General features: G+C 29.9%; 1 protein-coding gene across 4 annotated transcripts; it reads left to right on the top strand.

The window, feature by feature from the left end:
• Positions 1-12,746: 12,746 nt before the first annotated feature.
• On the top strand, positions 12,747-19,392 carry LOC105111292 (RNA-binding protein 38-like). Of its 4 annotated transcripts, none has more exons than XM_011006596.1 (6): positions 12,747-13,322; positions 13,540-13,672; positions 14,502-14,640; positions 15,629-15,665; positions 17,477-17,759; positions 18,129-19,392. In XM_011006596.1, the coding sequence occupies exons 1-6, from the start codon at positions 13,140-13,142 to the stop codon at positions 18,170-18,172; spliced, it is 819 nt and encodes a 272-aa protein (XP_011004898.1). In that variant the 5' UTR covers positions 12,747-13,139; the 3' UTR covers positions 18,173-19,392. The 4 variants fall into 4 exon arrangements, with proteins under 4 accessions (XP_011004898.1, XP_011004899.1, XP_011004901.1 ...); XM_011006597.1 differs by having other exon boundaries at positions 12,748-13,322; positions 14,505-14,640; XM_011006599.1 differs by having other exon boundaries at positions 12,749-13,322; positions 18,109-19,392.
• Positions 19,393-23,845: the final 4,453 nt, after the last annotated feature.

Genomic DNA, 23,845 nt, shown 5'->3' on the forward strand with positions numbered 1-23,845 from the left:
AGAGAGTCGTTAGATTCAAACCTAGAGTAAGAGTTATCAGATTCAAAATTGTTGAACTTGATATCAATGAGTTCATTTGATAAGAGGAGTTTGATAGTAATTGTTTAGAACCTTATTATTACTTAAAAAAAATCAAAGTTGAGGGAGAACAATTTCACTTGATACGATTTTGTGTTTTTTGGAATTGTTTTGTGTTTTTTGAGTTGATAATTTGGTTTCTAGATGTTCTAAGATTATTTGTAAGGTTTTTTTTTTTGTTAAAATGAGTTGAAAAAATATTTTTATGGCAAAAAATACTTTGTTATTATTATTATTATTATTATTATATGACAGGTCATCTGCCTTTCAAAAGAGAAAAGAAATAAAACTAAACCCAAACATGTTGTCTTGTGCTGGAAGGCCATACACCTAGGCATTTTTTTTTTAAGGCCAAGGTATGCTAGGCTCTTTGTTTTTTATTTTTTTATCTGTTTTTTAACTTTGTTTATTTTATATTCAAATAAAAAATAAATTTAAGAAAAAAGGTCTATTAAACTTGGTTAAGTAATGAGAAAAGCCACAATATGCAAGATGATCCAATATTTTAACATCTCAATAATTTTTTAAAATAAAAAATGCTATATTGAAAATCTTTTTTTAAGCATTTAGTTTATTTTGAACTTGTCTTTATGATGTGTTTTTATATATTTTTTCTCTTCATGGGATTAATATGTTCAAAATTGGTTTTCTACATGTTTATCGCGATAAAAATTAGTTGAAAATAGATTTTTGTAACAAAAAATACATTGCCTTGGTTTTCTTATCATTATAGTGATGGCCAGAATCTTGGAAGACAAGTGACATATTATTTACCTCAACAGATAATATGCCATCTAATTTTTTTTCCCTTAAAAAATCATTACAAAGATACAACAATAAAAATAAAATCAAACCTAGACATGTGAACCTAAGTTGGAAGGCCCACAAATCTTGGCACTTTTTATAAGGGCCTAGACATGCGTGGCTCCTTTTATTTTATTTTTAAAATATTTTTATTTTATATTTAAGTAAAAAAATAAATTTAAGAATTTGCTTTATTAAACACAATTGAGACCATGACTTAGTTCGCAAGTTTAACTGGATAAGCCTTAACGTTTAGATTGATCTAACATGTTGTCATTTCAATACACATACTATTGAATTTTTTTCAAACATTTAGTTTATTTTGAATTTGCTTTGTAATGTGTTTTGTTTGTTTTCATGTGGGATTAATTTGTTCAAAATTTCTTTTTACATGATTGTCATGGTTTTATAATTTGGGTCACAAGTTTAACAAGTTAGCTTGAGTTGACTCATACTGCATTAATATGTCACTGTGTCAATACTTTTTTCAGAAAAAAGTCATCTTACTAATTTTCTTTCCATTAATTTATTTTCTTCTAGCTTCGCCTTTTAGCCTTTTATCCTTTATTTAGACTAAAACATATTTTTTAAATAAAATATTAAACCCAATGGATTTCATAACCCAAATCATGGGCTTGACAGGATAAGCCTTGAAACTTAGGTCAATTTAATGTTATATACATATACATATACATATGCATATACATATATATTAAAAATGCCATACTGAATTTTTTTAAGTTTTTGGTTAATTTTGAATTGGTTTTCATGATATGTTTCATTTGGTTTATTTACAATTAGTTGGTTTTAATTTAGCTTTTACAAGGTGTTTTTCATCTTGTATTTTTTTTAAAAAAATTCAAACCACATTGTTATTGATAATCCAAGTTGTCGAATTCCATGACACTACTTAAAAATCTCCCACAATATTGATATTTTTTATATATTTCAAAAAAATTAATTGTACCAATGGCAAAACGCTAGTTAATGGAACAAGTAACATTAAAAGACATAGGTTAAGTGAGAAGAATATGCCTAAATATTTATATGCTGAAGTTACAAACATAACTATGTATTTGCTTAACAAATAGTAAGCAAAAGTACTAAAACATATAGCTCAAATTGAAGTTTGGAATGAAATGAAATCCATACTTAAATATGTAAGAGTGTTTGATTGTATTTTCTATACTCACATATCTAAAGTGAGGAAGAGTAAGATCGATGAAAAGGAAAAAAAAAAACTAAGTTTATTAGGTATAACAGTCAGGGTTATAAACTCTATAACCTTAGAACTAAGAATATCTTCATTAGTAGACATATAATATTTGATGAAAAACCACCTAAAAGTACAAAAAAAATTAATTTAAAAAGAGTATAAACTCCTGAGATTAAAGATACTCACATAGCAATTAAAGGCCTTGCTGTTGAATAAGTAATTGATGATAATAAATAAGCAATAAGTACCGTGCTTTTTCAAGAAATTTCTTAAAAATAGAATAATGTTATATTGGAATCAACAACCTATGAAAACCTAAAAAAGTACGAAAGAAAGTACGATGATTAAAGAGTTACAATGCAAGAAGAAATCTATATAATTAAGGAGAATCAAATTGAGAGCGTGGATAAAATTAAAGGCAAAAAGATTATTGGTGTAACGGGATTAAAGTGAATCATGATGGATCTTCACGAAAGTTAAAAGCAAGAAGGGTTGTAAAAGGTTATTCTCAAAGTTCTGGAATAAATTAATCGAAAACTTTGCATCTATAACAAGGCCAAACACTATAAGACTTCTCATTAGTCTTCCAACTCATTGGAAAAATCAAACTTGGAAACTTAGATAAAATTAAAGGAAAAAATATTATTAGTGTAATGAGATTAAAGTGAATCATGATGGATCTTTAAAGAAGCTAAAATTGAAGATTAGTTGTAAAAGGATATTTTAAAATGTCTGGAATTAACTAATGAAAACCTTTGCACTTATAAGAAGGCTGAAAACTATAGTACTTCTCATTGGTCCTTGAACTTATTAGAAATGGGAAATCCTATACCTAGATGTCATGTCTACTTTTTTGAATGGTTGGGTAGAGGAAGAAATCTACTTTGCTCATCTTAAAGGTTTTGAATTTCAAGAAAGTGAAGAACATATAGAATTCACAATAATTGGATGTTCTAGGAATTGCTTCCTAAAGATTTAAGGGGATGTGTTGAACATTGATCCTTCTTAAAAGATTAATGAATTTGGTTGGAACTTTGAATCAATTTTGAAAGTTGAATGAATTTGGTGGAATATTGAACTTATATTTAAGAGATGAATGGATTTTCCTTGAAAAATTAATTTTATTCTAATAAGTTTATGAAAAATTTAAAGATTTTAAGTTTTTTTAAAACTATGTAGGAATTTACCTTAGTAAAACTCTTTGTATTTCATAATAAATTTATCTATCAAAGGTTCAATGGTCAACCAAGTTTGTTCATCTTTCAAAATCAATTCAATATTCAACCAAATTTATTCATCTTCTAATAAGTTTATGAAAATTTTAAAGATTTTAAGTTTTTTTAAAACTATGTAGGAATTTACCTTAGTAAAACTCTTTGTATTTCATAATAAATTTATCTATCAAAGGTTTAATGGTCAACCAAGTTTGTTCATCTTTCAAAATCAATTCAATATTCAACCAATTTTATTCATCTTTTAAAAAGGCTCAATGTTCAATACTTCTCCTGAGCCTTTTCAAAGCAATTCCTAGAACATCCAATCATAGACTTTTATTTTTTTAAAAAAGAGAGACAAATCTTTTTAGTCATCAAATTATGTTCATCACATCATTCTTATACAAGTATTAAAAGTAATTCAATGCTAATTCATGCATAGTCTACAAAAGATGTACAATTTTTTTAACTATTTATGAACTTTATTTAAGTAAAACTCTTCATCTTTCATGGCAAAGTCATTTATCTCTCCAACATAGATTTAATGTTAATCCAAATTCATTCATGTTTAAAAATTTATATAATGTTTGTCGAAATTTATTCATCTTCCAAAAAGGTTTTATCAAAACCTTTATAAATATGATTGCATGTGATTGTGAATAGCTTAGAACCTTGAACAATATGCTTGGATATATTGGCCATGGGTTAAATTGAAACCTTGGTGCTATTAAACAAAAGCTCATGATAGCAAAAATGAATAGAAAATTCATGGAAATTTACAAGATAAAGTTAAACATTGAAAATAATAATGATATGATATTAGTTGCTAATAGTTTAAAAATACTGTAATTCAACTCTTTTAAAGGAGAGGTTTTCAAGAAGGAACTAACTTGTAGTAAACAATTTTTTTTTTCCTTATAAATTGAGTCATGCTTTTATTTTTATTATTTGGCTCCTAAAGAGCAATGTAGATTTGAATTTTTTCTCCATATAACATAAAATAAAAAGCATTGGCTAAAACTTTCTATATATCATATGTGGTTTTTAATCCAAACACATATAGAATATATCCTTGTCGAGGGAAGAAAGAATCCAACTTGTACCATCTAATGATGTTGAAATAAGATAATATAAATTAGATTATTCTCCAACTAATTAGCAATATTATTATGAATATATTATAATGGAGATCCTTCAATATGGTCTATAAACTAATAACAATTCAAGATGAATGTGAATTAAGTTTACTAAATAAGATAATTGGAAAGAGTAATTTGATAAAAAAAAAAGTATTTAAGATATAACTAGTATGAGTTTTAAATTGTTAGAGTAAAAGAATAAGAGGTTACAGATAGGGTTGAAGGGTTTACTAAAGAGTTATATATGCTACCAAGTTAATTTTTTGGGTTTTGTAAAGAATTACTTCAATCACTTATATATTGATTTCTATTAGCCTACATATATACATATTAGTTACACTAAAAAACTATATTACAATTATAAATGTATCTATAATTATTTTTTATTTATCCTTAAAAGCTATATTAGAAAACTTAGCTTTGAGACATTAAGAATTGTTTTTTCCATGTCATCATATAATGAATATATTAACATCTAATAGACAAATTAACCTAGTAATAGGTGCTAAATAAATAAATAAATAACAGTTAGTAATATAAATATATAAAACTAAAGGTGAGTCACTAAAATAAAAAATTAGTAAAAAGATTGACAATTAAATCTTTATTATTGTCATAGTACATATTTAGCTAAAAAAACAAAGTTAAGAGAAAAAAAAATCATTAGAGAAAATGAGAATATGTGATAATCATCATTTAAATACTTCTACATGATGTAATCTACTATGATTGCTTTTAACCTAAAAGAAATTCATCCTTCAAGTCATGTTATTTGCTAAGTTTAAGCATGGCTAGCTAGTACGGTTATTTATTAAAGGTTAAACTATTTCAACAAAATACAAGCAATTTAAAATTTGACCTAGAAAAAGACCAAGACCAACCATCATTGTTTTAATAAACAAACATTGCTGTTTTTTTTTTTTTCAGCACCCAAGACCAAGACCAATTGCAAGTTATACTATAATTGGTATATTGTTATATTCTAAAACATCCTAACTTTTATTAAGTTATTTGTTTTTAACCTCTTCAAATGAGGGTTTTAACAAGGGTTTGAACACTCAAATATCATATTATATTTCTAAAAAAAATGTTACAATTAGATTTATAGTCCTAATTTTATATCATTTTACACCTATCTTAAATTTATATTCATGCACTTTTACTTCCAAAATTTATGATCTCACCATCTATATATATATATATATTATCCATTTGTCATTAACCTAAGATAATGCTCAATGATAACTTATTTATCTTGGATGAATTTATGGCTTGTTGCTCAAAATCTTAAAATTTATCTTTTCTTTGTGGTAAATTTATTAATCTTTCTTTTATATTTATTTCCTCTATTTTTATATTTATTTTTTACCATGTTTACATTTAAGCTATTATATCCTTCATATATCTCACATACTTAAATTGACACACATATTTAGAGGATAATTTTGGATGTTACCTTTAAGCAGTGTCTTGTAAATATTAATTTTAGTGATCTCTAGTATATGGTTTCATAGGAGGAGCTATGTCAAGCGAACTTTAAAATTTTTTAGGATTGATTTGTTGTCACCTATATAGGTTGGGGACATATTTATAACTTTACATTTATCATTTCTTTTCAATAATACAAGTCAAATTTACAAAAAGAACAAGAGGTGTGGACATTTTACAGTGCATGTTTAAACATGCATTTTCTCACATTTCATTGTGGACTAGAAAAATTTACTTTCTCTGAATTTTTACTTTGGTCTGCAAACTTTCTTTTACTCAATTACATTTTTTGTAGCTCAAACTGAAACCCAATTGCTTTTTATTTTTAAAGAGGGTGCAATTGAAAGATAAAGAACTAATGTGAAAAAAGGGAGGAAATAGACGACTAATTTAAATTTCATACAAAAAATTTAGTTTGGTCCTCCTACTTTTTTGTTAATAAATAACCATTTATTTTAGTTATCATAAATTCAATTTTCACATAAAATTTTATGTTTTTTTGTTTTTCAATCCCTAATTTGTGAGAGGAGAGAGAGTCGTTAGATTGAAACCTAGAGCAAAAGTTATCAGATTCACAATTGTTGAACTTGATATCAATGAGTTCATTCGATAAGAGGAGTTTGATAATAGTTGTTTAGAATCTTATTATTACCTAAAAAAATCAAAGTTGAGGGAGAACAATTTCACTTAATATGATTTTGTGTTTTTTGGGTCGATAATTTGGTTTCTAGATATTCTAAGATTATTTGTAAGGTTTTTTTTTTTTTGTTAAAATGAGTTGAAAATAGATTTTTATGACAAACAATGCTTTATTATTATTATTATTATTATTATTATTATTATATGACAGGTCATCTGCCTTTCAAAAGAGAAAAGAAATAAAACTAAACCCAAACATGTTGGCTTGTGCTGGAAGGCCACACACCTAGGCATTTTTTTTTAAAGGCCAAGTTATGCTAGGCTTTTTGTTTTATGTTTTTGTTTTTATTTTTAACTTTTTTTTTTATTTTAGATTCAAATAAAAAATAAATTTTCTAAAAACTCTATTAAACTTGGTTGAGTAACGAGAAAAGCCACAATATCCAAGATGATCTAATATTTTAGCATCTCAATAATTTTTTTAAATAAAAAATGCTACATTAAAAATCTTTTTTTAAGCATTTAGTTTATTTTGAACTTGTCTTTATGATGTGTTTTTATATATTTTCTCTCTCCATGGGATTAATATGTTCAAAATTGGTTTTTTACATGTTTGTCGCGATAAAAATTAGTTGAAAATAGATTTTTATATCAAAAAATACATTGCCTTGGTTTTCTGATCATCATAGTGATGGCCAGAATCTTGGAAGACAAGTGACATATTATTTGCCTCAACAGATAATATGTTATCTGATTTTTTTCCCTAAAAAATCCTTCCAAAGATACAACAATAAAAATAAAACCAAACGCAGACATGTGAACCTAAGTTGGAAGGCCCACAAATCTTGGCACTTTTTTTTAAGGGCCTAGACATGCGTGGTTCTTTTTATTTTATTTTTAAATTTTTTTTATTTTTTATTTAATAAAAAAAAAATTTAAGAATTTGTTTTATTAAACGCAATTGAGACCATGACTTAGTTTGCAAGTTTAACTAGATAAGCCACAATGTCTAGATTGATCTAATATGTTGTCATTTTAATACACACACACAATATTGAACTTTTTTTCAAACATTTAGTTTATTTTGAATTTGCTATGTAATGTGTTTTGTTTGTTTTCATGTGGGATTAATTTGTTCAAAATTTCTTTTTACATGATTGTCATGGTTTTATAATTTGGGTCACAAGTTTAACAAGTTAGCTTGAGTTGACTCATACTGCATTAATATGTCACTGTGTCAATACTTTTTTCAGAAAAAAGTCATCTTACTAATTTTCTTTCTGGTAATTTTTTTCTTCTAACTTTGTCTTTTAGCCTTTTATCCTATATTTAATTAAAATATATTTCTTAAATAAAATATTAAACCCAAATCATGGGCTTGACAGGATAAGCCATGACACTTAGGTCAATTTAATATATATATTAAAAATGCCATACTGAATTTTTTTTAATTTTTTGGTTAATTTTGAATTGGGTTTCATGATATTTTTCATTTGGTTTATTTACAATTAATTGGTTTTAATTTAGCTTTTACAAGGTGTTTTTTCATCTTGTATTTTTTTTTTAAAAAAAGATTCAAACCACATTGTTATTGATCATCCAAGTTGTCGGATTCCATGACACTACTTAAAAATCTCCCATAATTTTGATATTTTTATATATTTCAAAAAAAATTAATTCTACCAATGATAAAATGCTAGTTAATGGAAGAAAAAAACATTAAAAGATATAGGTTAAGTGAGAAGAATATGCCTAAATATTTATGTGCCAAAGCTACAAACATAACTATGTATTTGCTTAACAAATAGTTAGCAAAAGTACTAAAAGATATAGCTCAAATTGAAGTTTGAAATGAAATGTAATCAATACTTAAATATGTAATATGTAAGAGTGTTTGATTGTATTTTCTATACTCACATATCTAAAGTGAGGAAGAGTAAGATTGATGAAAAGAGATAAAAAAAAACTAAGTTTATAAGGTATAACAGTCAGGGTTATAAACTCTATAACCTTAGAACTAAGAATATCTTCATTAGTAGACATATAATATTTAATGAAAAACCACCTAAAAGTAGGGAAAAAATTAATTTAGAAAGAGTATAAACTCTTGAGATTAAAGATACTCATGTAGCAATTAAAGGTCTTGATGTTGAATAAGTAATTAATGACAATAAATAAGCAATAAGTACCATGCCTTTTTAAGAAATTTCTTAAAAATATAATAATGTTATATTGGAATCAACAACCTATGAAAACCTAAAAAAGTATAAAAGAAAATATGATGATTAAAGAGTTACAATGCAAGAAGAAATCTATATGATTAAGGAGAATCAAACTTGAGAGTGTAGATAAAATTAAAGGAAAAAAAGATTATTGGTGTAATAGGATTAAAGTGAATCATGATGGATATTCATAAAAGTTAAAAGCAAGAAGGGTTGTAAAAGGTTATTCTCAAATGCCTGGAATTAAGTAATCGAAAACTTTGCATCTATAACAAGGTCGAACACTATAAGACTTCTCATTAGTCTTCCAACTTATTGGAAGAATCAAACTTGGAAAATTAGATAAAATTAAAGGCAAAAATATTATTGGTGTAATGAGATTAAAGTAAATTATGATGGATCTTTAAAGAAGCTAAAATTAAAGACTGGTTGTAAAAGGTTATTCTAAAATGCCTGGAATTAACTAATGAAAACCTTTGCACTTATAACAAAGCTGAAAACTATAATACTTCTCATTGGTCTTCCAACTTATTAGAAATGGGAAATTCTATACCTAGATGTCATGTCTACTTTTTTGAATGGTTAGGTAAAGGGAGAAATCTACTTTGCTCATCTTAAAGGTTTTAAATTTCAAGAAAGTGAAGAACATATAGAAGTTACAATAATTGAATGTTTTAGGAATTTTTTCTTAAAGGTTCAAGGGGGATGTGTTGAACATTAATTCTTCTTGAAAGATTAACGAATTTGGTTGGAACTTTGAATCAATTTTGAAAGTTGAATGAATTTGGTGGAACATTGAACTTATATTTGAGAGATGAATGGATTTTCCTTGATAGATAAATAGTTTTATTTTAATAAGTTCATGAAAAATTTAAAGATTTTAAGTTTTTTTAAAACTATGCAAGAATTTACTTTAGTAAAACTCTTTGTGTTTCATAACAAATTTATCTATCAAAGGTTCAATGGTCAACCAAGTTTGTTCATCTTTCAAAATCAATTCAATGTTCAACCAAATTTATTTATCTTTCAAATAGGCTCAATGTTCAATATTTCTCTTGAACCTTTTTAAAGCAATTCCTAAAACATTCAATCATAAACTTTTATTTTTTTAAAAAGAAAGACAAATCTTTTTATTCATCAAATTATGTTCATCAGATCATTCGTATACAAGTATTAAAAGTAATTCAATGTTAATTCATGCATAGTCTACAAAAGACATAATTTTTTAACTATTCATGAACTTTATTTAAGGAAAACTCTTCATCTTTCATAGCAAAGTCATTTATCTCTCCTACATGGATTTAATGTTAATCCAAATTCATTCATTTTTAAAAATTTATGTAATGTTTATTGAAATTTATTCATCTTTCAAAATGGTTTTATCAAAACATTTATAAATATGACTACATGTGATTGTGAATAACTTAAAACTTTGAATAATATGCTTGGACATATTGGTCATGGGTTAAATTGAAACCTTGGTGCTATTAAACAAAAGCTCATGAGAGCAAAAATGAATAGAAAATTCATGGAAATTCACATGATGAAGTTAAACATTAAAAATAATAATGATATCATATTAGTTGCTAACAGTTTAAAAATACTATAATTCAGCTCTTTTAAAGGAAAGGTTTTCAAGAAGGAACTAACTTGTTAATAAAAAAAAATTTTCCTTATAAATTAAGTCATGCTTTTATTTTTATTATTTGGCTCCTAAAGAGCAATGTAGATTTGAATTTTTTCTCCATATAACATAAAATAAAAAGCATTGGCTAAAACTTTCTATATATCATATGTGGTTTTTAATCCAAACACATATAGAATATATCCTTGTCGAGGGAAGAAAGAATCCAACTTGTACCATCTAATGATGTTGAAATAAGATAATATAAATTAGATTATTCTCTAACCAATTAGCAATATTATTATGAATATATTATAATGGAGTAGGTTTTGATCCTTTAATATGGTTTATAAACTGATAACAATTCAAGATAAGGGTGAATTAAGTTTATTAAATAAGATAATTGAAAAGAATAATTTGATAAAAAAAAAGTATTGTGTTTAATATATAACTAGTATTATTTTTAAATTGTTAGAGTAAAAGAATGAGAGGTTTGAGATGGGGTTAAAGGGACCAAAGAGTTATATATGCTATCAGGTTAACTTTTTGGATTTTGTAAAGAATTACTTCAATCACTTATATATTGATTTCTATTAGCCTACATATATATTAGTTACACTTAAAAACTATATTACAATTAGAAATATATTTATAATTTTCTTTTATTTATCTTAAAAGCTGTATTAGAAAACTTAGTTTTAAGGCATCAAGAATTGTTTTTTCCATGTCATCATATAATGAATATATTAACATCTAATAGACAAATTAACCTAGTAATAGGTGCTAAATAAATAAATAAATAACAGTTAGTAATATAAATATATAAAACTAAAGGTGAGTCACTAAAATAAAAAATTAGTAAAAAGATTGACAATTAAATCTTTATTATTGTCATCGTACATATTTAGCTAAAAAACAAGGTTAAGAGAAAAAAAAACATTAGAGAAAATGAGGATACCTATAAACTATTCTAATGCGATTTTTAGTTTAGAAGTTGGTTATGTGATAATCATCATTTAAATACTTCTACATGATGTAATCTATTATGATTGCTTTTAACCTAAAAAAAATTCATCCTTCAAGTCATGTTATTTGTTAAGTTTAAGCATGACTAGCTAGTGAGGTCATTTATTAAAAGTTAAACTACTTGAACAAAATACAAGTAATTTAAGATTTGATCTAGAAAAAGATCCAATCATCTTATTATAAACAAACATTGCTGTTTTTTTTTTCACCCAAGACCAAGACCAAGTGAAAGTTATACTATAGTTGGTATGTTGTTATATCCTAAAATATCCTAACTTTTATTTAGTTATTTGTTTTTAACCTCTTCAGATGAGGGTTTTAGCAAGGATTTGAACACTATATATCATATTATATTTCTAAAAAAAATGTTACAATTAGATTTATAGGTCTAATTTTATATCATTTTACACCTATCTTAAATTTATATTCATGCACTTTTACTTCCAAAATTTATGATCTCACCATCTATATATATATATATATTATCCATTTGTCATTAACCTAAGATAATGCTCAATGATAACTTATTTATCTTGGATGAATTTATGAATAATAAAATAATTAATACACACATAGATTAACAAAAAAAATATTATTTAAAAACTGGTTTTGAACACAATAAAATTATATATCAATCAATTTATTACTCACTCATCATTAACCTAGAATAACACTCAGTTATAAATTATTTATTCTAATTAGATTAGTAAATAATAAAGTAACTAATACACAATTACATTAAGAGTAACATATTTTTATTAAATTTTTTTGGATGTAATAAATTCATGTATTAATTAATTTATTTTCCCCTCATTATTAACCTAAAATATATAGTTAGATTAAAAAACATGAATTGATTAATCCGCAGTTGCTCACATGATACACCCCATTTCACACAAGTTAATCCGCAGGGGTTGACTGTTGACCTCCCGCGTGATTTTATCCGTCTGCCCTCGATTTCCAAAACTTCCCCGTTCCGTTTCTGCCACCACGAACTTTTGCTCTCATCACAGCAGTTCCGTTTGGTAGTTTCGTAATTATGAGCCAAAACGGCATACCAATAAGTCATTCGACTTTCCCCCTCAAAATAATACAAAGTACAGCTATGAGGGACATAATAATGCCGCATAAACCATACCCACACTCAACACAGCACGTATATCACACACATGATGAGCAGAACACCAATTATCATCTTATGGTGGCAAACACACGAAATAATGGCGCGTGGGAAAGAGAAAAAGAGGCGGGGCTGCTGTTTGAGTATATAATTGATGTCCGTATTACAAGGTTGTCTTTCTTCTTTCCTAATTTTTTTAGCCATTTTTGCTCTCTCTTCCCTCCCAATTCCCTCTCTCTCTCTTTCAATCTCACTGACCTAATTGTCTCTCCTTGATCAAATATTAAGACCACCATCCATCGCCACGAAAATTCACCTCTAAAATCTAAGGAAAGATCCCTTCAAATCTAGTGGGTCTTTCTCGTCTTTGGCACTTACATAACATCTAGATCGACCACCTCTATCTGTCCATATTGGGTGTCGCATAGGTTAATTTAGTCACATATTAGGTCTCATTTTGACATATACTATAAAGTTTTGTTTGCTACTGAGCTTTGGTTTTCAGCGGTACTGGTGATATCAAGAGATCTCAGGAAAGAAAAGTAGGGATAAAGAGAGAATCAAGAAAGATGACTCCAGCAAATTTGGCAGGTCAGTTTGGTGACACAACTTATACTAAGGTCTTTGTTGGAGGGTTGGCTTGGGAAACTCAAAAGGAGACCATGAAGAAATACTTTGAGCAGTTTGGTGAGATCTTGGAAGCTGTTGTCATCACTGATAAGGCCACTGGCAGATCCAAAGGCTATGGATTTGTATGTCCCTCCCTTTTTTTGCTTCATCTATATACGTTTTTATCCTGCGTTTTTTATGTTGTAAGCATGCAGTTGGTGAGATCTTGGAGCCAAAGGCAGATCTAGTTATGAGTTACGCATGGAAATTACGGATTTCGAAAAGAATCAAGAATTATACTAGGGTCTTGTCTTATTTTTGAGGTAGTTAATCTGGGAAAGTGTGCTGTTGCTATTTTAGGTAACTTTTCGAGAACCTGATGCTGCCATGAGGGCTTGTGTGGATGCTGCTCCAGTGATAGATGGAAGAAGAGCTAATTGTAATCTTGCATCTATGGGTGTTCAGAGATCCAAACCCTCTACCCCAAAGCATGGTATACTACTCCTGCTACTTTTACCATTTTAATTTCTCTTCCATACAATTTTTTAATGTGATCATATATATGGATATTTATGTCAATATATATATAACCCATGTGTGATCCTATATATATATATTGACATAAATATCCATATATATATATATACATATATTTGAGATCAAAAAAAAAAAAAAAAGCTTTTACAACTTTTATTCATTTTACTTTTCACTGTCTTAGGTCTAAATTGAGATGCTTTGATTTTCAGAGATTTTATTATTTAATTCTTTGGGCAAAGGTTATTAGAATTTTGTGGATATTCATTGCTAATTAATTTGGATAAGAATTTGATGGAGGTCCAAAAACATATTCTGTTTTCGAAGAAACACATTGACAATCGAATCATCGTGCATTGTGAATATTCTTCCTAAATGGAGGAAGGTTCTGTTCTTCGTAATTTGGACAGTCTGGACTCCATGATATTGCACCAAGCAGCAGCAGCAGACCAATAATAACAAATATATATACACCTCGAGAAAGTTTGCAGCCATCATCTTTCCTGCAAAAGAATTTTAAAGCACATTAAATGGCCGAACAAACGCCCACTTGCAGCAGTACAACTTAGTTTTCCTGTTAAGGAAATACTTCTGTGCTTTATTATTAATCCCATCAATATTGTTGAAGTTCATATATAAAAGGGCTGCCAGCTTCTTCTTCTTCTTCCTTCTCTTTTTTCTTTTTCATTTGATCTGGTCGAGCTTTGATTATGTTAGCTGTTTTTCAGTTGAAAAATAACTGCTTTAGTGTTAAAATACGAAACAATAATAATAAATAAATGTTATGGCAGGAGGAGCAGGGCGGAACTTTAGGGTAATGAGCTCTTTTCAGACAGGGTTTGGAGGTGGTGTGGGCACAGCTTTTCCTCCAGCTGCATCCTTCCCTCATTATGCCATCCAACAAGGGATGCCGTATAATGTCTATGGGTATGCTAGCTTCTCTCTTTCACTCCCTCTCCCCCCTCTCTTCTCTCTCTCTCATATCTTTTGGGATGCTGCATGCACGTGCATTGCCAACTCATGCAGACCCAACCCATTAAACTAGGGTGGTCGAGAGCACGCTTCATCAATCAAGCCACCTCATCATACTCTCTCTCTCTCTCTCTCTCTCTCTCTCTCTATCTGTGTCTGTCTCTCTCTCTCGAACTTGGTTCAAACGAAGAGAAAGGATAGCCATTCATTTATTTATTCCTTTCCATCATCATGTACTCACCATCCACATGCTTCTTGCTAATCGTTCCCTCAAGACTTACTACAATTGCTCAACTAGCTGGCATAACACATTATGGTTTTCACACAGTGCATTTCGACAAACAATTACAAGCACGTGGCCATCTCCTTTCTTCAAGACCCTACTAGCCCTAGATACGCCTACATGTGAATGGTGACCATGGCAATCACCATTCCTGAACAATTTATATATCTATTATGGTAGGACCGAGACCCACCCGCAGCAGGCAAAACCATGTTCAAAGTCTTGCCTCTATACATTTTATTCATGTGCATTTTCATGCGTGCATACGACACATTAAATGTTAATGCCATGCTTCCTTTTGCTTCTCACCATGGTCTTTGGTAAGAATTGTATATATAGCTTAAATATAAGGTTTCTGCTTAAATTAAAATGGTGCATTGTGATGGAAGGTCAAGTGCTAGCAAGCTTTTGCCTTAGCCCTTTTATAGTCTCTGGCCGACAAATTTAAAACCAGAAAATAAAATGAAATAAAAGTTACCTCTTATCATTTTATGCATGCATACCCACAGATGCATGCTAGCTGAAAGGCAATCATTATACTGTTTTGGCTTCATAAACTCCAGCTATTCTTTTTTGGAATCTTCGCTGACTCCTTTGACGTCAAGCATCGAGCACTAACTTTATTTTCTTTGTCATTTCTCTTTAATTACGCCATTTCAGGTACTCTTCATACTCGCCAGACTACACATACCCAACGGTTTGTACAAATTCTTCCTTTTCTTTTGCTTTTTCCTCACTTCATCTTTGGATGCGTTTTCAAGCATACTTTTAGCAGACAGTGGCTTTTCTTTTAAGGAAAACAACTTTTTATTTCAATTATTTTTACTATTTATCTTCCTTCATATAGAAGTTTCCCTTTTCTAGTTGCTCAAATGGTTTTCCCAGGAATATGTTTTGGATGACTTACTGCTTCAAAAGCCATTTCAAATCGTGTCAAAAGCACTGTACATGTCGATTTGCAACATATGAAGAAAAAGTACAGTGTTTTTAATAGGCAACTAGGCAAGGAAGAGAGGATAGCTAATTTTATTCATTTCCGTAAGAATCATTGATAAATTATCAGATGAAATTAATTTCTAATCCACCATTTCTCTTCGAGATTAAAGCTGGAACACGTTGTAATCGAAACAAAAAAAGAAGAGAAAGATATAACCTCTGTCGAGCACTTAAAGTTATATAGGATAGCATTTTCTTGGCTCAAAATTCCAACGTGCACACTTCTTAGACAACTATTTTGTTATGTTCTCTCTTAATGTTCAAATTGGAAAGATGTTACAAGCCTGATATATTCTTAAGACAGGCACATATCGTTAGTCTTCGAGTGAAATAATCATTGTTGCAGTTCTTATTCTTTTCCCATCATGTAAATCATTGATGCAGAGAAATATTCATCCGATTTTGTTGTTTTTTAGGGTTGGTCAAATGCTTAAATGGTGGGGTGGGTTCTAGGTAAAAAATTTATTCACCATGCTGCCATGTTTCGCGGGGGATGTTGCCTTTTTATCTAATAACATTAAACCCCCCTCGATTTACTATTAATTTATGTATTTTTTTAATTAATCAAGATAATATTATTTAAATTTTTTCTAAAATTTTAACTAAATTAACTAGATTTAACCAAATTAACTTATAATAATTTTTTTAAAGTCTAATTCAACCTAGATTTCAAATCAACTTATTAAATTAAACTGTATTACATTTATAATCTAATATACTCTGCTAAAATCGAGATAAATTTAATAATATTGATTTTAACCTCTTATCATTTCAATTGTCGGCATGGCAAGACAATTATTTTGTAAAACTTTTCTGCAACATATAGTATTCACTAAATGATTAATGTACGTACTAACGTGTAAGTATAATATTAGTGAATCGTTTTTGGTTAGAGAAGGAGAACACTGTTAACATATGGTAAACATTTGTACATTTTGATGCCCATCATTGTATGTACTCGAGAAGGAAAACACTGTTAATATATGGTAGCATTTGTCCATTTTGATGCCCATCATTGTATGTACTCGATAAGCTAAGTTAAAGTAATGTCATCGTGACTTTGCCTCCAAAGATGTAAAATGCAAAGTGGTGACCAAAAGTAAATTTAAAGCTGTTTTGTCTTGTTGTTCTTTGTCAATTTGAAAATAGACGTTTTGTGGTCCGTCCTCTGTAACACTTTCACTTTCTTCTGAAATTTCCTGGACCAGCTGTGACCGCCGGCAGGGTTGTCTTTGTTAAGTTGCTGGAAAGACGCCGTAGTAATAAGTTAAAACTTTTGATTTATCCTATTTCTTTGCAACATAGATTTCCTCGAAGCTAAGGTCTTAGATTCAATGCCCCAGATGTTACCACTAATCAATTTTCTTATCCAAACAAATAAATAAACCCACACTCATGCATTGCTGATATTTTTTTATTGTTTTTGGGTTTTTGAACTCAATGCACAAAATAAAAGCATGGATAGATTATATATCTCTAGTAAATTGTTTGGATTTTGGGTTAATGGTGCAGAGCTACTACAATGTGTATGGAGGGGCAACTGCACAGTATCCCATGTATGGAACTGGGCATGGTGGGCTGATGAATGGTTCAGCTGCAGCCTTTTACCCGTATCTACAATTTGGAGAAGGAAGTGGAGGAGCCGCCACCAGCTACCCTACTTCCGGGCAGAGCTATGGTGTCCAGTACCCATACAACCTGTTTCAGTATTCAGCCATTAATTCAACCACAGGAGGATATCCACAGCATTATGGTGCACCTATGTCTCTTGCTCCCACTGCGGCCTTGCCATCAGGTTTGCCATCTTTACAGCTTCTTCTCAAATTTATGGCCTTTACTGCATCTGCCAATTTTAGACTTTGTAAAACGAGCACTGAAAATTTAATTATTAGGTCACCAATATATAGTATTATTTCCTCTTCTGATTAACTAAAGAAGACAAGTGATCACATTTTCCGATGTAAGATTTTAAATTATGCTACCCGACATCCTCTTATATTAGAAATAATTTTTAAAAAAAACCTATATAGATTAATGCGATTAAGTTCTTACAGCAAGGAATGATCTAAACAATTATTTTCTAAACAGTGCTTAATTAATTATGCCTTTTTTTTTACTGGAAGGAGTACTGATATCTTTGACAGTGTGTTTTGCTGTGCCACAGGCGTGACCTTGGCTCTTCAAGCTCCACCAATTCCTCATCGCTAGAGGGTGTCCCAGTTTAGCCACTTCTATTCTGTGAGCTTCCTCAGCTGTTTCATTCGAGGCCTCAAATACCTTCGGCCTAACCATGGTTCTCTTTCTTTCTCTTCCTAACACAAGCCCATGTCTGGACCTTGGGCTTCTTGCACACACATAACCCCCCATAGGGGTTAAAATCTTCTCCAAGAATTGGAGAGTCATGCATCTTTTTTCATTGCATCTTTTTGAAAGAAGGGTTCCTCCTTGAAGAGAACCAATACATGTGTATGTAATCACCGACTCAAGCTATTGGATTAGCTTGGTTGGAAAAAAGTTTCTCAATCAGTAGCCCCAGAAAGGCTAAGTGAAACAACCATTTTGTAAATTTTAGCCTACGCAAGGCTAATCAACTTAAAAATGGTTTGCCAAAAATGTACATTCAACAAGAAAGACAGCAAACCCTTCATTTTCAAGATTAGTTTTTAAATGGATAATCCCTCCAACATGGCTAATCACCTCGAGTTGAAGAGGCAGTTTTTAGCGAAATCATGGGCATGGTTGCCCACAGTTTTTTTGTGCATTAACATCTAGCTAGCTAGTCTTAGGATTTTAGAACTAGGACAGTGCAGTCATGTTTCGATAAATGCTTTTACCAATTTTACTTTTAATTAATCTTAAATGTGTTTTAACAAAAGATCTTTCCTTCGGTGAGGGAAGAAAATCTTATCAACTCTTGTTTTTCCTTTCTTGTAAATTCAATGGGGCAAAACTTTGGGAGTTTTAGCCCATTTTAGTAAGCAATAGGAGGGGTAGTGTTTGTTTACTTTGCATTTAGTTATCTTATTGCAACATCATGCTAAGAACTCCATAAATGGATTTGGAGCTCAAAGCACCCTGCATGTAACCCAGGGAGATATTTTGGTTCCCTTGGGTTCTTTTCCTCTAACCCACCAACCATGGTTAGGACTTAGGCCAGCTTCACCAATCTCTGCCGTCTCTCCCTCCCTCCCTCCCTCCCTCCATGGAACTTTTACCTGGAGATGGACAAGAATACTTTTTATATTATGTATAAGCCTATGGTTTGGATTGTAATTAGAATGCTACTTAGGATAACATTCATTCTTCAACAATGGTGGTTGAGAATGGATGTATTACTTACTTCTATGCTTTAATTTGGGACTGATATGCTTCTTCGTTAATGCTTTGCCCATGCATGAGATGTAGCATTAATTTTTTCAAGTTCACAATTCTGTCATGGTAAATTTCAATATTGGTTTGAAAATTATTATGATTTGACGTATGAAAATCTACATTAGTTGTTTTCTTTAATTAAAATGATTTAACCAAAATTTTGGCGACCGCTTCATCGATCACTTGGCTTCCTACAAGTGGAAAACTTGTGCAAGCAAATCTTTTCTGTTCTTTCTTGATCAGAATAAGTAAATGTTTTCACTTTGGCATAAAATTAAAGAAGTATACGACCAATTTACAACCAAATTTGTTGCTTGTAGAAAGTGAGGGTCATAACTTGGGACTAAGAAAAGATGTATACAGTAGCTCATGTTTTTTTATTTGTTCTATGAAAAACAATGAGCTTTTATTAGAGAAGAGAAGCAAGACAGAACAGAGCATCAAGAGAATGGAACACTAAAGAAAAAGGAATAAATAAAATAAACTGAACGAGAAACATAGAATTAGAACCAGGCAATGAAATCCTCCCGAATATCCAAGCTTTGCTTTGCCAAGCAATTACATTTCCTTGTCTTATGGTGTAAATAAAGCTGACTTTCCTCAAATCTTTAACTTTCATGGCAACAGAGTTGAAAAGAATTTGCGTCCTCCAGAACCATAGCTTTGTTGAGCCATCACACATCCAAGAAACTGCATAGACTGAATCAAACTCCACCACCCGCCCATATGTCTGTTCTATCTGCTGAAATGATATTGAACACATCCAAGAAACTGGAGAGACTGAATCAAACTCCACCACCCGCTCGAATGTCTGTTCTATCTGCTGAAATGACATTGAACACATCCAAGAAACTGCAGAGACTGAATCAAACTCCACCACCCGCTCGAATGTCTGTTCTATCTGCTGAAATGATATTGAACACATCCAAGAAACTGCAGAGACTGAATCAAACTCCACCACCCGCTCGAATGTATGTCCTATCTGCTGAAATGATATTGAACCTACATCCCACTTGTTCTTTGAATGCGATGATGTGTGGAGACTTTGGAATACAGAGGATTTTGTTGCCCAACACAGTAAAATCTGTTTCAATAGTGGGGATTTTGTTGTGTTGGGAAAAATACGGTTCTTAACTCTGTATCTTATGGACCCTATGTGAATCGAGGAATAATGTTGTCTTAGAAAAGAAAGGGCCCAATTGGAAAGATAAATATTCCCTAGCTTTCGACCGACTGGCTCTTGGGGCGAAAAGCTGTGTCGAGGATTTCTGCCGCTAAGATAAAGACTTAAGCGCAGTGCTGATGGAGTGAAATTATGAATCAGTCAATCTCGGGATCCACCCCTTATTAATTGGATTTGTCCAGTCCAAGGCTATCTTAAGTGAAAGATGGATGTCTCCTCAATATTGAAGGCGGGTTTATGAACTGTCCGCAGGGGGGCGTTGTGTGTTAAAGGGGGGCAGAGGAGTCGCCTAAAGCATTCGATGGTCTCCCAATCCCAATAAGTAACTTGTTTTGTAGGCGCTTATGATCTCTGAATCTAAATTTAGCAGTATATCTTCAACCTTTCAGTCCATTTATCAATATTAAAAGGATATTAATCTTATAGGGTTTACCTTAAACCTTATTAGTGGCACTGTTTGTGAGGAATTCTTGAATAAAAGCTAGTTCCATTTATTTTTTATGTTTTTCCATGGCTAACAAGCCACAAGTTCCAGTCCATGGGAAGCTCATGGACCTCCCCACCATAAGTGCTCCATCATCATCGTCAAGTCTCTAGTAATTAGCTTAACAAGTGAAAATACTTGATAAACTCTTTTACCTACATAAGAGCAGCTATAGGCCTCCCTCTTCCACAACAAATGACTCTTCTGTTAGCACCACTTACACCCTTAAATTGTGCAGACAACTCCAATTTAGAGGGGAAGCATACTAAAAAATGATGTACAAAAGAGTAAAAAGGGTGCTACATGTATCATAGCCCTTATAAAAGCTGATATCACCATCAAATTATTGAACTCAATCCTTATTTCTATGATTTCAATTATGAGAAAACAGTAAAGTTTTTTCCATTGTGTCCTTAATATTTTGGTATTGATCACTAAAATATATGAAAAATTCAACAGGAAAAGATATCCATGGATATTAGAAAACCATAGATTTGTAAAGAATCAATCAAAATAAGATATTGTTAAATTGAAAATAAAACGATCAGGATAAGCCTAATTATAAAATCTAATAAGTACGGATTGAGACATGAGTTTGATAGGAATTAAGGAATAAAAATTGGATGATGAAAGCCATGACTAAACATCGATGATTAATGATTTTTATAGTACTATTATGCTTGTTAAACTGCTAAGAAACTAGCTTAGAGCACCCATACCCATTTTCTACAAATATCTTAGATTACTACTATGCCAGTTTTTCAAGAAGACACATTTTTATTTTTTATAAAAAAGTCTTTAAATGGAGCTAATATAGTTGTTTTATTCAATTTAAAAAGGACCTTAAATAGACAATAAATTCCTTAGTCATTATTGGAAGGATTTATAGTGAGAATATCACTTCTCTAAATATAGTAGGAAGATATGATATATCTTTACGTAGATAATCAATTAAATCCATAAATAAGACTAGATGATTTGATTAGAAGTACATGTCCATACAAGACCAATCTTTGAGATATTGTTTTAACCTAGGACCAAACATAGTGTCATTGTTAAATCTTTGTCCGAGATTGCATGTTTATAGCGAGTGTTCATCATAAATAAATATTTTGGATTTATTTTCTCTTACAAAGCATCCAAATTATAATGTTATTATAGAAAAACTTGTTCAGCTATATTGTAAACCACCTAGAGAGTTAACAGAACTCTTAGATGTCAATTTGATGTTAGAAATAAAATATCCGGAATGAGAATAGAGAAATCAAAATTAGAATGGCGGAGTCCAAATAAAAAAAAAAAAATTTAATTCTTTAATTTTTTATTTTAAAAATAAAAAGGAATAATTTTATTAATTGTAATAATAATAAAAATAGAGAAAAAGAAAGATTGATAGTAGGGTAGTAATAAAATATACTAGTAATTATATTATTTTATTTGACCGATCGATCCAAGTCTTTTTTAATTTATTTTATTTATATTGTTAAGTATATAATTTTTTATTTATTTATGTAAGTATCCGAATTAGCTTATATATATTACAATTAATTCTACGATACATTAAATATTATATAAATCTAATAAGTATATAAAATAGCACGAGAGTGATTGATATGCGTAATAAAATTCAAAGCCAGATATAGTAGAAGAGAACGAGCTCCTAGACCAAGACCTTAAGTGCTAATTACATGGTTTTTTTATTTCGGTTGGTCAAGGTCTTCTTCTGGAACTCAAATCCCTTGACTTATCGGTCAAGAGAATGCTCCTATTATTATTAATTGTTTCCGTGATTTTCGCTTATCTTTGTAATTAATTTATTAGCAGCAAATATTCGGTTAGTTCTTAGTTTTCACTCTTCTATTTTCAATCCTCAAACAACTTTAAAAGGAAAAGGTCATTAATTTTAGGCTATTTTATACATTACTTTTCAGCAATTTGTTTTTTAAATTAACATGGATATCTAAATTAACTTATCATATCTCAATTAATTCAACATACTCTAAAGTTTTTTTCTAATAATATTAGTGTTAGTGAAAAAAATTTGATATATAATATAAAACAATAACTATAATGATGAATAAACTAGGGATTCAATTAATTATTTAATGTTTTAATAGTCAAAACAAAGCTCTAATATAAACTATATATGTAGTTTATTAGTGGTTTAAGTATGTTGTTTTATGTCAAATAATGTAAGAACAGGATTGGCCTATATTTGTAGGATTCGTTTTCAAAAATAGCCTATTCTTTTACTATTTGATAATTTGTTTCTTAGAAAATTTCCCAATATTAATGCTTTTATTAATTAGAGATGAGTTGAATATAATATCCAGTTTGATAATATTAATAATATTTGCATAAGGGTATTATTTTAATTTATTTTCAATTTAAAAACTTACTACATCCCGCCAAGATTATTTGTTTTGGGTGTTATCATTTTTATTTTTATTTTAAAAAAAGGTTTTTCTTCTTTTTATGGTATAGGAACCCTTGCAAGCAACAGCCCAATTTCAAAATCTAAACAGAACTAATAAAGCAAAAGGCAAAGAATTCACCAGTCTTGTTGCGTCAAGAAGATAAATCTCAAGCAACGAAAGCTCGACGAGATGAAGACTGAAGTTCATTGTGGCACGTGGCAGTGCCACAAGCGTGCATGATTCTTTGGACATGGAAATATTAAGCAAGGATGGCTGGAAACAAATTGCAAGAGGGACCAAAGTCAAGAAATTCACCAGCAAAATTCATATTGACAAATAGCTACAGTATGGGTCCCCAAGTTTTTGCCGAAACCTTTTCTTGGGCTTTAAAGAATGAGAAAGTCCCCATGTATTCGCCTGCTAGA

The sequence above is a fragment of the Populus euphratica genome, unplaced genomic scaffold, assembly GCF_000495115.2.
Source record: "Populus euphratica unplaced genomic scaffold, PopEup_1.0 scaffold461.1, whole genome shotgun sequence".
NCBI lineage: Eukaryota > Viridiplantae > Streptophyta > Magnoliopsida > Malpighiales > Salicaceae > Populus > Populus euphratica.

What these genes read in the sequence shown, in the direction of transcription:
- LOC105111292 (XM_011006596.1), top strand. Translation starts at nt 13,140, where the DNA reads ATGACTCCAGCAAATTTGGCAGGTCAGTTTGGTGACACAACTTATACT. An exon ending in GATCCAAAGGCTATGGATTT is followed by an intron (nt 13,323 to 13,539) that starts GTATGTCCCTCC and finishes TTGCTATTTTAG; the next exon opens with GTAACTTTTCGAGAACCTGA. An exon ending in CAGACTACACATACCCAACG is followed by an intron (nt 15,666 to 17,476) that starts GTTTGTACAAAT and finishes TTAATGGTGCAG; the next exon opens with AGCTACTACAATGTGTATGG.